General features: G+C 36.4%; 1 protein-coding gene across 2 annotated transcripts in view; it reads left to right on the forward strand.

Moving 5' to 3' along the window:
- The window catches only part of ERP44 (endoplasmic reticulum protein 44), a 122,145-nt gene that overhangs the window by 40,662 nt on the left and 65,918 nt on the right, over positions 1-15,565 (forward strand). For both annotated transcript variants that reach the window (XM_055271679.2, XM_055271680.2), the window contains exon 4: positions 5,138-5,253. In XM_055271679.2, the coding sequence (XP_055127654.2) occupies positions 5,138-5,253 (116 nt within the window). The remainder of the gene's footprint in view (positions 1-5,137; positions 5,254-15,565) is intronic.

The following is a 15,565-nucleotide window of genomic DNA, read 5'->3' on the forward strand; positions in this document are numbered from 1 at the left end:
GGGCAGAGATAATGGCATACTCAGTATTCCCAGCATCTAGAACAACATGGTATATAGTAGATGTTACAGAATATGGCATGGAGATAGGAAGAAGGGAGATTTAGTTGGAAAGATTCTGAAACGCAAGGGAGATTTAGTTGGAAAGATTCTGAAACACCGGCATAGTCTTTATCCCTAGACACTCTGTATCTTATCTGACCCTTTAAGGCTTACTACCTACTAGCTGTCACTACCATACTCCAGGCCACAGTCCTGTCATTTACTTAAAATTCATGCTACAGTCTCCTCATTTCTTTTCTGTGCCTCTAGTCTTATGTATCTCCATTCTGTTCTCTACAATGTAAGCCAGAGTTCTCTTTCTTACAGTGTAAATAAGATTAGTTTATACCCCTTCTTAAAGCCCTTAAAATGTTTCCATTACCTTTGGGTTAAAGTTTAAATCCTTTACTTTGACCCAGAAGGCCCCTTATGAACTGGTCTCTTATTCCCTCTGTAGCTGTTATGTCTGGCCTCTCTCCGCTTCCACATTCTGCTCCAGTTATACTAAACTTCTTTCAATTCCTATAAAATTCTGTATTTCATCACTGGACTGTGAGGCATGATATTTCCCCTGCCTGGATGGATCATTCTTCTGTCACCCACTTCTTTACTTAGTTAAGTTCTAATCTTTCAAGTCTTAGATTAGATGCCACTTTCTCCAGGTTATCTTCCTGGATCAATACACCTACCCCTACTCTTGACTCTGATTATGAGCCCTTCTGTTATTTCCCGTAACACCCATACTTACCCAATCATAACACTTGTAGGCTGTAATCCTGGTTGGTGACTCCCTACTACATTGTTTGCTCTGTGAAAATATATACCATAGTTTTATTTTCAACTTTAATCCCCAAGCACTTTGCTTAATATGTGGCTGATAAGTACATAATGTCTACTGAATGAATGTATATATGGTATGGTTATTTAAAGAACTTTAGTAAAAAGTTGAAGATACACAGAGAAAATGCTATTTATAAAATATGTATCAAAGGTGGCATTTTTCAAAGTAAATTAGGGTTGTCAAGATTTATTAGTAGCCACAAAATTTGGTAGAAGATTATGTAGTCCAGTCCATTTTAAAATAAGAAAACTGAGATCCAGGGGATTGAAGTACTTTCCCAAGGTTACCCAACTAGATGATGTCTGAAGAAAAACTAGAACGACTTTCTCCTGACTGAGAAATTTTGTGTGTTGCAAGAAAGAGTAATAGAACGTGCTGCTGATCTTTTGAAAAAACTGAATTGGAAACGTGGACTGAGTTATTTGGGAAGACATTACCTAAAGAATACCTTAAGTTGTTAATGAATTAATACTCTTTTATACAGCTGAAAAAGCTTGGGTAATTGGCTGTAAGACATAGACTTAATACTATGTGGCCTCAAAGTCTACACTGAGTTCATTCGGGAAGTTATGGATGTGGCACAGTTTAATAATTCTGTAATAGAGGTGCTTAAAAATACTGCAGCTCCTTGAGTAATACTGTAGTAGGTGGTTAATAATGCTGTTTTGTGCCAGACTATTTTTTTAAAATTACCTAATATTTATGGGTACATAGTAGGTATATATATTTATGGGGCACAGGAGATATTTTGATAGAGGTGTACAAAGTAGGACAATCACATGGCCGGGCACAGTGGCTCATGCCTGTAATCCCAGCACTTTGGAAGGCCGAGGCGGGCAGATCACCTGAGGTCAGGAGTTCAAGAGTAGCCTGACGAACATGGTGAAACCCCGTCTTTACTAAAAATACAAAAAATTAGCCGGACGTGGCGGGCACCTGTAATCCCAGCTACTTGGGAGGCTGAGGCGGGAGAATTGCTTGAAGCCAGGAGGCAGAGGTTGCAGTGAGCTGAGATCACACTGTTGGCACTCCAGCCTGAGTGACAGAGCGAGACTCCGTCTCAAACAAAAAAGCAAAAACAAACAAAAAAAACACGTATCAGGGTAAATGGAGTATTCATCATTTCAAGGATTCATCATTTATGTTACAAACATTCCAGTTTTACTCTTTTAGTTATTTAAAAATGTACAATACATTTCTGTTTACTGTAGTCATCCTACTAGATCTTTTTTTTTTTTTTTTTTTTTGAGACGGAGTCTCACTCTGTCGCCCAGGCTGGAGGGCAGTGGCGCAATCTCAGCTCACTGCAAGCTCCGCCTCCCGGGTTCACGCCATTCTCCTGCCTCAGCCTCTCCGAGTAGCTGGGACTACAGGCGCCCTCCACCACGCCCAGCTAATTTTTTTGTATTTTTTTTTTAGTAGAGACGGGGTTTCACCGTGGTCTCAATCTCCTGACCTCGTGATCCGCCCGCCTTGGCCTCCCAAAGTGCTGGGATTACAAGCGTGAGCCACCGCACCCGGCCCATCCTACTAGATCTTATTCATTCTAACTATATTTTTGTACCCATTAACCATCCCCATCCAGACTCTTTACATAGGTTTTTTTTAATGCTCAGAAATACTCTGCAGGTAGGTATTATTTCCTTTTAGGTTGAGGAATCGAGGCTCAGAAAGGTCATATGGCTAGTAAGTGGTGGAACTGGGATTTAAATTCAGGTATGCCTAACTGCAAAGCTTATTTTTTTCTCTAACTAGGTCATATTAGTAAGTGCCCTCAAAATATCTCTGCAAAGACTTATCTGTTTGGTAGATTTGTTAAGGATTGATTTAAGCACTAGATTGAATATTAGGTTTAGATGACCCTTAGGCCCTTTTAATAGATCCATTGCTTTTGTGATGTTCCTTTTATAAATGTAACATTTCCATGTGTATGGATACACATGTATGAAGAAGGTACAGTAATAATGGAATTGAACTTTTATTTCATTTTCCCTTTTCATCTTTTGGTACAGGTTGAGTATCCCTTATCTGAAATACTTGAGACCATAAGTGTTTCAGTTTTTGGATTTTTTCAGATTTGGGAATATTTGCCTTATACTTACTGGTTCAACATCCCTAACCCCAAAAATATGAAATCCAAAATACTTCAATGCGCATTTCCTTTGAGCATCTTGTCAGTGCTCAAACAGTTTTAGATTTTGAAACATTTTGAATTTTCAGATTAGGGACATTCAACCTGTATTAAGACAGGTCCTATTTTGAACATGAACCGTGCTTAAATACTTAATGAGTGGCAAACTGGACAATCTAGAGTAAAGAAGCCCTTGATGTGTTTTTTTACGTTGCCCTTAAGCCATAAAGAGGCTTGCCCGCTCTTTCTTCACTAGGTCAGAGCTAAATTTTTCAAGAAACCATTGATCAGCCCCTACTCCTTGCCTAACTTGCCCTCCAGCTACCTTATTTTCAGCAAACTGTAAGAACCCACAAACCTGCGGTCCTAACTGCTCCAATTCCTCCATTCTATCAATTTATTTATTTAATACACATATATTGAATGTTTATTAGAATACATAGTCAAATAAGACACGGTCCATGATGTCCACAGACCCCACCCTCTTATCCCTGATGGGAGAGATTTAAGAATGCTAAAAGAGGAAAGAGCCACTTGAAAGCAAGAGATTGAAGATACAGATGTTTCTCCTTGATATATTCTAGGACATCTCCTTAGGAAGTCAGGTGAGTGGGCTAGAAGAGATATATATATATACAAGAAGAAATAGGGAGGAAGTATAATGTTTGCATCCTTTCACAGGGTTTCCAATATTTTTATTGTATTAAAGCTAATGTGTATGAACTAATTACATGTGGATTAAACTGTTCACTGACATCATTTAAGTAAATTTGGTGGAAAAGGGCTCTGGAAGCAAGAGTAGCAATTGTAGTTTGTTTACATATCCTTAATACTTCTTCCGTAAGAGAATGGCCATTCTAACCCAGCTGGTTGCTAATTCTGATTCTTCCCCTTCTTATTGGGTCCCTTTAATTACCTAGAACATAGTCATCCATGACATAATGATGTTTAGGTCAATGACAGAAGTCCCATATATAATACTGTATTTTTACTGTACCTTTTCTGTGTTTAGATACACAACTGCTATTGTGTTACAGTTGCCTACAGTATTTAGTATATTAACATGTGGTACAGGTTTGTAGCCTAGGAGCAGTAGGAGGCTGTATACCATATAGTGTAGGTGCATGCTAGGCTATACTATACCTTCTAGGTTTGTGTAAATATACTTTATGATGTTCGCACAATGAAGAAATCACCTAATGGTGTATTTCCCAGAGTGTATCCCTGTCGTTAAACACCACATGACTGTTTTTGTGAAATGTTTGGCTTGATTAAGGGACAGTTAGAAGTAACAAGTTTGTAAAATATTGTGGGGTTTGTGTCTTGTGTTTGAAGTAAAAGAAAAAAGAAAATACAGACAGGAAGTCTTGGTTAGGAATTTAAGATATTTGCTTCTGGACTTAGTGTATTTAGTATGTTTACAGATATAAAAGCCCATTTTATCAAGGGGTAAATTTTGAGGGGAAATAGTTAATTATATACCATATATTCTTTTAATATAACTTATTTATTTAGTATGCTAACTTGCCTGTGAGATTTGATAGAACTAGCCAGGTGGAGAGGTCTAATATTTGCAATACAGTTAAAATATTTTACACAATAGTCCAAAATTTTATTATTTTGAGGTGGGAGGATTGCTTGAGCCCTGGAGGTGGAGGGTGCAGTGAGCTCAGATTGTGCCCCTGCCCTCCAACTTGGGCAACAGGATGAGACCCTGTGTCAAAAAAAATTAAAAGTAAATAAAATAGAGAAAGCTAATTTCTTTCATAAATGTTCAAGCCTCAGTAGTTACAAATCCTAATAGTACTTCTCAGAGGGCTTATTTCATACTTGTTTTATGACCTCTGCAAGAGATCCTTAGCTGTGTGCTCCATAATACTGGCAATTGTCTCAAGATGAATAAAACCAAAATCTATTATACATTCTTAGAATTGGTATACAGTCTTTGAATTCAAAATTGTCTTCATCTCCATTGAATGACGTCAGGGTTCATGATTAAATTAAGTGTGTGATTATGTCGCAGAGTCATTTATTGTGCCTATGTCAAATGTCAATGGGCAATAACGGAAATAAGATTTTATTACTTCTGCTTTTCATTTCTAATTGGCATCCTTCTCTGTGTATAGGTGTCGTTTCAGTCAGATGTTGCATCCAATTTTTGAGGAAGCTTCCGATGTCATTAAGGAAGAATTTCCAAATGAAAATCAAGTAGTGTTTGCCAGAGTTGATTGTGATCAGCACTGTAAGTACCTCAATAGGAAGTCTAGAAGAAACTGTCCCATCCCAAACACAGGCACACAAACACATTTTTTGTTTTCTTTTCTTTTCTTTTTTTCCTTTTCTTTTTTTTTAAATGCTCTGCTTTTAAGTGGAGAACAAACCGAAAAGGTTCTAGTGGCCTTGGTTAAATTGTTACTATTTAATTTTTATGTACTTAGAAAACTACTTTCCATTTTCTTGTGTGAAGGTTTTTTTGTTGTTATTTTAAAAATTACAATAGGTCAAGCTTAGGGACCAAAACTAGCAGTGTTTTCTATCAAAGCAAATACCAAAATCAGTAAATAAGATTGAAATGTAGTATTAGAAGAAAAAATGGATTTCTGTTAGTTTTAGAATCATGTGAAAATACCATTTATAGTCATTTCAAATAAGATTGTCTCAGATTTTTGTGTGTTTCTGTTTTTGAAAAGGTTCTGTTTTGAAAAGATTCTGGTTTAGACTATTTTTGAGGTCTAATTAGCTGTAGCAACTGATTATAATTATTAAGAGTATTAAGAAACTTAGCTTAGGCTCTTAAAATCCAACTTCTTGCATTTTGCTTGTCCTGGTGGAGCATTCTCTGTAAAATCCTCAGGTTTTTCGTATACATGACGGATTTGTCTAACTTGAACTAGTGATCTTGCTAGTGGTATTTCCTCCTGTGTGTTCCCATTATACTTGAACTTTCCTCTCTCATCGTGCTAAACTCATTGTATTTGGTAGTTCTGGTTCATTGTGTCTTAGTTGTCTTATCAGCTGCATTGTCTGTTCATCAAGGCAGGAATTTTTTTTTCTTTCTTTTTTTAATGTTCACTTTTAAGAGGAGACCAAACTACTTACTAATTTCTGTGTCTCAAGCATCTGACAGTTTCTGGGAGACAGAGACTGCTCACAAAAAGCTATTGCATTGAGTTATTGGTAAGTTGGTGTGAATACAGAACTGCCTCCCATTCTTCAAGTTTTCTATTTTTTTATACTTAACCTACTGATTAAAATTAGTATGTGTGTACACACACCTAACTTTTCATTTTACTGATGAGGAAATGGATATGAAGTGGCTTAATCAATGTTACATAGCTCAGTGTCTGGTCAAGCCTTCATTTGCTCTTTTCTGTTCAGACATTTTGGGGAGTTATTGGTATAGCTTTGTGCTAGGCAGCAAGGCATTTTCCAACAGTAAATCATTTCATAGTCTTCTAAGCCCCACCCCATATTTCTGTCTGCTGAAATTCATAACTAGATAGGGTGAAGGGAGCAATAAAAGGTTGTCAGTACAGGCATGGGCTACATTTTCACACTGCTTTCCAGATCTTTTCTCCGACCTTTCGCTGACAGAGAACATGATGTTTTTGGTGTAGGTTCTCATTTCAAATCTTTCTATTCTTTATGTATTTAATTAGATGTTACAGTGCAGATAAGAGTTCCTACTTTTACTGAATTTGAACCATAAAATTGGAAATTATGCCCTAAAGCTTACATTCATTGGGAAGAAAATTTAATACTTATATCCTTGAACCGTAAATATCACTTATTCCATCTTTTAAACAGATAACTTTTGAAGAAAATCTGACATCATTGCTAGTAAGCTTTCTTTTTATGGGAGCAAATAGCACAGTTCAGATGCTTTTTCAATCCACCAGCAAGTTATCTGAGGTATTATGCATATTATGAGGTATTATGCATCTCTCTGAATATTTTTTCTCTTCTATGTAATTCTTTTAAAGAAATGATGTTATGAAACCCTTATTGATTAATGTATTTACATTTTCCACAGTCTCTTTAGAGATTGTAAGACAAACTGTAGTTTTGTTAACCTCTTATGTGCCAATTAGATTGTAGAAGTTTTGGACTGCAAGAACCTTAAGAATTCTATGTTTTAAAGAGAAATGCCTTTTTGGCCGGTTATTCTGTGGTCAAATTTTTTTTTTTTTCCTAACCATTTAAACAACTTTAATTTATATACTCAAATACATATCAGTGCTTTGAAAAATAGATTGTTCAATCCTAAAGCAGTTTTTAAAAGAGATTTATTGAGGTATAATTGACATAATACATTACACAAATTTAAATTTTATAATTTTCTGGGTTTTGATACATGTGTGTATCCATGAAACCATCACCACAATCAAGATATTGAGCATAGCTGTCATCCTCCAAAATTTTCCTTGTGCCCCTTTGTGGTCCCTGTCTGTCCCTTCTGTACCTCACCTTCATCATCCTTAAGGACCATCTACTTTCCGTCACTGGAGATTAGTTTGCATTTTCTAGAATTTTATATAAGTGAATCATACAGTATGAGGTTTTTTTTGGTCTGGGTTTTTTTTTTTTTTTGGACTTAGTATGTTTATTTTGAGATTGTTTCATGTTGCATATATTATTTCTTATTATTTAGTGGCATTCTATTGTGTGGCTATATACCACAATTTATCTGTTCACTTCCTGACAGACATTTGGGTTGTTTCGACTTGCTGGCTATTACAAATAAAGCTGTTATGAACATTCAGATATAAATCTTTATACAAATAAAGATTACATACAAAGCTGTTATGAACATTCAGATATAAATCTTTATACATATGTTTTCATTTTTCCTGAGCAAATACCTGGATGTGAAATGCTAGGTCATATGGTAGTTCCATGTTTAACTTTTTAAGAAACTGCCAAACTATTTTCCAAAGTATTTGTTCTATTTTATATATCCACTAATAGTACATGAGAGTTCCAGTTGTTCCATATTCTTGTCAAAACTTGGAGTGGATAGTCTATTTAATTTTATGTATTCCAATATGTGTGAAGTGGTGTCTCCTTGTGGTTTAATTTGCATTTTTCTAATAATTAATGATGTTGAGAATATTCTCATATGTTTATATACATTCATGTATCTGTGATGATGTGTCTGTTCAAATATTACACATTTTTTATTGGATTGTTTATTTTCTTATCGAAATTTGTTTATTTATTTATTTGCCACAGGGTGTCACTGTCTCGCCCAGGCTGTAGTGCAGTGGCACAATCTCGGCTCACTGCAGCCTCGACCTTCCAGTCCCCAGTGACCTTTCCACCACAGCCTCCCAAGTAGCATGTGCCACCACACCCAGCTAATTTAAAAAATTTTTTTAGAGACAGGTCTCCTTATGTTACCCAGGCTGGTCTCAAACTCCTGGGCTAAAGTGATTGTTCCACCTCGGCTTCTGAAAGTGCTGGGATTACCAGCATGAGCCACTGTGCCTGCCCTCTTACTGAGTTTTGAGAGTTCTTTATATATTGTGAATACAAGTCTTTTTTCACATATGTAATTTGCAAATATTTTCTCCCATTCTACCCTTGTAGTTTTTTAAAAAAATTGTAACATACACATAAAATTACTATCTTACCATTTTAAATTGTACAATTTAATACTGTAAAATGTATTCACATTGTTGTGCAACCAGTCTCCAGTTCTTCATCTTGCAAAACTGAAGCTCTACACCCGATAAACAGCTTCCCATTGCCCATTCTCCCCAGCCCCTGGCAACCACTTTTCTACCTTCTTTTTCTACAAATGGGATTACTCTAGGTACTCCACATAAGTGGAATCATACAGTATCTGTCTTTTTGTGACTGGCATATTTCACTTAGCATACTGTCCGCAAGGCTCATTCGTGTTGTAGCATGCGTCAGAATTTCCCTACTTTTTAAGGCTGAATAATATTTCATGGTATGTATACACTACGATTTGTTTGTCATCCGTCAAGAACACAGGTTGATTCTGCCCCTTGGCTATTGTGAATAATGGTGGTATGAACATGAGTATACTAATACCTCTTTGAGACCTTTAAAGAAAGTTCCCAGTTTTTCTTTTACATATATCCAGCAGTGGAATTGCTAGATCATATGGTAGTTTTTAATTTTTTGAAGAAACATCATACCATCTTTCATAGCTGCTGTATCATTTTACATTTTCATTAGGATTACCTAAGGGTTGCAGTTTCTCCACACCCTCACCTGCACTTCTTATTTTCTCTTTGTTGTTGTTTTTATTTTTTTAAATTTTATTATTATTATACTTTAAGTTTTAGGGTACATGTGCACAACGTGTGGGTTTGTTACATATGTATACATGTGCCATGTTGGTGTGCTGCACCCATTACTCATCATTTAGCATTAGTTATATCTCCTAATGTTATCCCTCCCCCCTCCCCCCACCCAACTCCTGGGCTCAGGGGATCCTCCCACCCAGCCTCCTGAGTAGCTGGGACTACAGTGTGTGTGACCCTGTGGGCTCTATTTTCTGTTTTTGTTTGTTTGTTTGTTTGTTTGTTTATAGCAGCCATACTAATGGATGTGAGATGGTATCTCACTGTGTTGTTGGTTTGCATTTCCTTAATAATTAGTGATGTTCAGTATTTTTTCACATGCTTATTGGTCATTTGTATATCTTCTTCAGAGAAATATTTATTCAACTCCTTTGCCCATTTTAAAATCAGGTTATTTGGGTTTTTGTTGTTGATATTGAGTTGTAGGAGTTCTTTGTATATTCTGGATATTCACCCCTCATATATATGATTTGCAAATAAATTCTCCTGTTCTGTAGGTTGCCTTTTCACTCTGTTGATTGTGTCCTTTGAGTCACAGACATTTTTAATGGTAATGTAGTCTATCTTATGTATTTTTACATTGGTTGACTGTGCTTTAGGTGTTATATCCAAGAAATAATTGCAATCTAATGTCATGAAGCTTTACTCTCTTATGTTTTCTTTTGAGAGTTTTAGAGTATTTAGAGAGTTTAAGAGTGTTAGGTCTTACATTCAGGTCTTTCATTTATTTTGAGTTAATTTTTGTGTATGGAACAAGGTAAGGGCCCAACTTTATTATTTTGCATGTGTACTTCTAGATTTTCCAGCATCATTTATTGAAGAGACTGTTCTTTCCCCATTGAATGGTCTTGGCATCCTCATCAAAAATCATTTTACTATATATTTGAGGGGTTATTTCTGGACTCTGTAGTCTGTACCATGGTCTGTATGTCTGTTTTATGCCAGTTCCACACTTTTTGATTACTGTAGTCTTGCAGTATGTTTTGAAATCAGGAAGTATGAGACCTCCAACTTGAAGGTGTCTTTTTTTTTTTTGAGACGGAGTCTCACTGTGTCGCCGAGGCTGGAGTGCAGTGGCGCGATCTCGGCTCACTGCAAGCTCCACCTCCTGGGTTCACGCCATTCTCCTGCCTCAGCCTCTCCGAGTAGCTGGGACTACAGGCGCCCGCCACCACGCCCAGCTAATTTTTTTTTGTATTTTTAGTAGAGACGGGGTTTCACCGTGGTCTCGATCTCCTGACCTCGTGATCCGCCCGCCTCAGCCTCCCAAAGTGCTGGGATTAAAAGCGTGAGCCACTGTGCCCGGCCAAAGGTGTCTTTTGAAGAGCAGATGTTCTTAATGTTGGTGCAGTCTTACTATCAGTTTTTAAAATGGATTATAGTTTTGATGTTGTATCTAAGAAGTCTTTGCCTCACACAGGATCACAAAGATTTTCTGCTATGTTTTCTTTTATAAATGTGGTAGTATGAAGGTTTATACTTATGTCTGTGATCCATTTGGAATTAATTTTTACATGTGGCATAGTGTATGAATTGGAGTTCAATTGTTTGCATATGGTTCTGGCATTATTTGTTGAAAAGACTATCCTTTCTTCACTGTCATTGCATCTTTGCTGAAATAAACTGACACTGTATGTGTGGGTCTGTTTCTGTTCTCTCTCTTCTATACTGTTGATCTGTTTGTGCTTATACCAGTACTTCGTAGATTACTATAGCTTATAAAGAGTTTTGAAGTCTGGTCAGGTAAAGCTTTCAGCTTTGTACTTTTTTTTCCAGAGTTGTTTGGCAGTTCTGGTTGATTTAGATTTCCATTTAACTTTTAGAATCAGCTTGTTAATTTTTAATGACAACATAAAAGGCGACTGGGATTTTAACTGGGGTTACTGTGAATCCTCAGGGCAATTTGTGGGAAATTGTTATTTTAATGATACTGAGTCTTCGAATCCATGAAGATTGTTTATCTCTCCATTTATTTAGGCATTTTCAGTTTCTTCCAGCAATGCTTTGTGGTTTTTCAGCCTACATGTCTTGGATAGCTTTATCAGATTTATTCCTAAGTATTTCTTATTTTTTTGATGCTATTGTAAATGATATTTTAAGAATAAACTTTATTTCTGGAATAATTGTGGATTATATGTAGATTATAGTTGCAAAAATAATACAGAGAATTCCCTTATATTCCTTACCTATTTTGCCCTAACATCAACATCTTATATTACTGTGGCACATTTGGATTTTATTTGGATTTTATCCCTCTTCCACTTATATCTTTTTGTTGTTGTTGTTCTAGAGTATCACTTTTAGGCATAATGTCTTCCTGGTTACCTTTGATCTATTTGTTTCTCAGTCTTCATTTTTCACAACCTTGACAGTTTTGAGTAGTATTCTTTAAGAATTTTGTAGAATGTCCTTCATTTTGGGCTTGCCTGGTATTTTTTTTTTCTCATGTTTTGGACGTCTTTTGTGAGATCTCTCAGTAAGTATTTCTTATTTTGGGGTGCTGTTATAAATGGCATTGATTGTTAAATTTTAATTTTTAGTTTTTTTGTTGCTAGTTTATAGAAATAAGATTGATTTTTTATATTGACCCTATATACTAAAACTTATTAGCTCCAATAAGTTTTATAAATAGAGTCCATAGGATTTTCTACTTAGACAATTAGGTTTTTTTGCAAATTAAAAGCTTTACTTCTTGTGGTCTGTATTTCCTTATGGTATTCTTTCCAACCAAGTGTACCTACTTGTTGCTTTAGGATTAGGTTTTGTTAGGCAGAAGATCTGTAAGAAGCTTCCTAGCAAGGACAGAAGGTGGCCTCAGAATCAAGATATCATCATGCCCATGTATGTCTTGTTTGTATCAATCCCCTGTCTGGTATTATGTTAGCCTACTCTGTCCTGCCCTTGAGTACTTTAGTCTGTCTGCCTTGCTTCCGACTCACTGCTTCACTGAGACGTTTTATCCAAAGTCACAGTATTATTTCTTGGAAAAGTTCCTGTAAAAAGTTTCTAGTCAAATTGCCTGGGAAAAAAAACCCTACTACTTATTGAGTGCTTACTTGATTTTAGACATGTTCTTTTGGATATTTTAGTTATCTTTACCACGACTCATTACACCTCTAGTTAAGTAGTATTATTCATTTAACAACAAAAAAAATTTATGCCTACCTTATGTAATGCTATGTGGAAGGTTCTATAGCTACAGCAATGAACCAAACACATCCAGAAAGGCAAGAGAGTACAATACACAATCGCATATTGTGATATCTATTCTGACGGGAAGGTATTGAGTGCTACAAAATGATGAGTCTGACTTAGTCTGCAGGGATAGGGAAGACGTTTTCGAGGAAATGATTAAAAAAAGTGAAGGAAGAGTAGGAATTTTCAAGTGAAGCAGGGGAAGAAGAGTGTTTTAGACAGAAGTAGCAGTAGATGTGAAGTTTCTGAGGTAGGAAAGAGCACTGACCTTTCAGAGAGTTGGACTGTGTTACCATTTTACTGATGAAGAAGCTGAAAGATACAGAGAGGCTAAGTTATTTCCCAAGGTTGCATAGTAAATGGAGGGAACCAGACTGGAACCCAGAACGATACAGCTTTTATCAGTTAACTATGCTATTTGAAAGTCAAAATAAGGTAATTTAAATTGAATTCCCCATAGAAATGGAGAATTCGCCCATTTCTGAATAAAAACAACTTAAAATGTCCTATTATGGATTATAAAATAGTCTGTTTAAATAGTCTGTAATGGGTCATTATATAAATAAAAATGCAATTGCAATTTTTTGGTAAGTTTGAAATTTTACAAATTTTTAGAAACTCGGTATTTTAAAAGTCCTGAACCTATAGTTTGTCATTGATTAAGGAAAAAGCTAGGAGCGCCTTACTGCCTTGGAGTTTTTGAAAAAGTGTGTGTAAGAAGCTAGAAATCTGCACTGTACAGGGGTATTATGATATTGTTAATTGTAATTTTGCTTATTTTCACTGTAATAAATGACCTTCAACACAATTATTGAATTTTTAAAAACTTTCTTTGAATAGGCTTTTGCCAGCATTTTGAGGAATGCTTAGAGTTGAGCTACTTGATGGCTTCTAGAAACTGACCCACAGTTCTCTGTGTGGTTGTCCTGAGTTTTTCATTTTCATTCATTTAAGAATTTCGTTTAATATTTCATACTGTTCTGTCCATTAAAAAAAAAGAATTTCATTTAATATTCTAGCCTGTGGAAACAACTAGAAGTAGTAGTAGCAGCAGCAATGATGTTAATAATGACAATAATAATAATAAAATTGCTCTATGAGAGTAGAGACCTTATGTTTTTACCCTTCTATTCCTAGCACTGGAATGGTGTCTAGCACATAGTAGGTGTTCAGTTGTAATTGTTGAATAGATGGATAGATAAATGAATAGTAAACAGTACCAGCATTTATGAACTGTTTTGTAGGCACTACAGTTATCTCATTATTTCCCAAAAATGAAATAAATACTGCCATAGTTTACACCCAAACTAACTCATCATTGATTGTAAGGCAAAATTTTATGTACAACTGAAAAAGAAAAAATGAACTACAACACAAAGCTTTCTTATCAGTTATATTTTTTTAATTCATATGTGATAAACATTTATGAGATAGAGTAATATTTCAATACATGTATATAATGTTTAATGGTTACATCAGGACAATCCTCTCTTCTAGTACTCAAAAATATACAATAAATTATTATTAACTACAGTCACCCTACAGTGCTGTAGAACAACATTAGAACTTATTTCTCCTGTCTAGAGGTAATTTATTTTTATCTAATTTTTGTAGATACATAGTAGGGTGTATATTTTTATGGATTACAATAATTTTTTTTTTTTTTTTTTGAGACACAGTCTTGCTCTGTCTCCCAGGCTGGAGTACAGTGGTGCGTTCTCGGCTCACTGCAACCTCTGCCTCCAGTGGTCAAGTGATTCTTGTGCCTCAGCCACCCGAGTAGCTGGGATTACAGGTGTGCGCCACCACGGCCAGCTAATTTTTGTAGATTTAGTAGAGACAGGGTCTCACCATGTTGGCCAGGCTGGTCTCGAACTCCTGACCTCAAGTGATCCACCCGCCTCAACCTCCCAAAGTTCTGGGACTACAGGCGTGAGCCACTGCGCCAGGCCAAAAGATATTTTGAAGTCCATAATAGTCACATCAGGGTATCCATGACTTAAGCATTTATCCTTTGTCTTTAAAACAATCAAGATCAAATCATATGGTGTAAGTTATTTTTAAAAGTACAATTAAATTATTTTTTACTATAGTCACCCTGCTGTGCTAGCAAATACTATGTCTTATTTATCCTTTTTTTTTTTTTCTGAGACAGAGTTTCGCTCTGTTGCCCAGGCTGGAGTGCAGTGGTGCTATCTTGGCTCACTGCAAGCTCCACCTCCCAGGTTCAGGCCATTCTCCTGCCTCAGCCTCCCGAGTAGCTGGGACTACAGGTGCCTGCCACCACGCCTGGCCAATTTTTTGTATTTTTAGTAAAGACTGGGTTTCACCGTGTTAGCCAAGATGGTCTTGATTTCCTGACCTCATGATTCGCCCGCTTCGGCCTCCCAAAGAGCTGGGATTACAGGCCTGAGCCACTGCGCCCGGCGTATTTATTCTTTCTAACTACTTTTTTGTACCCGTTCACCATCCCTCCCTGACCCTCGACTACCCTTTCCACCCTCTGGTAACCATCCTTCTATGCTCTGTCTCCATGAGTTCAGTTGTTTTAAGTTTTAGCTCCCACAGTTAAGTGAGAACATGCAATGTTTTCCTGTGCCTGGCTTATTTCACTTAACCAAGTAACCTCCAGTTCCATCCATGTTGTTGCAAGTGACAGGATCTCATTCTTTTTTTATGGATTAGTAATACTCCATTATGTGTATGTACCACATTTTCTCTATCCATTTGTTAGTCGATGGACACTTAGGTTGCTTCCAAATATTGCCTATTTTGAATAGTGCCGCAGTGAACATGGGAGTGCAAATGTCTCTTGAATATACTGATTTCCTTTCCTTTGGGTGTATACCTAGCATTGGGATCGTTGGATCATATGGTCGTTCTGTTTTTAGTTTTTCTGAGTCACCTCCAAACTGTTCTCCATAGTGATTGAACTAATATACATTCCTACCAACAGTGCAAGAGGGTTCCCTTTTCACCTTATGCTCATCAGCATTTTATTGCCTGTCTTTTGAATGAAAGCTG

Source organism: Symphalangus syndactylus, chromosome 3, assembly GCF_028878055.3.
Source record: "Symphalangus syndactylus isolate Jambi chromosome 3, NHGRI_mSymSyn1-v2.1_pri, whole genome shotgun sequence".
NCBI classification, from domain to species: Eukaryota; Metazoa; Chordata; class Mammalia; order Primates; family Hylobatidae; genus Symphalangus; species Symphalangus syndactylus.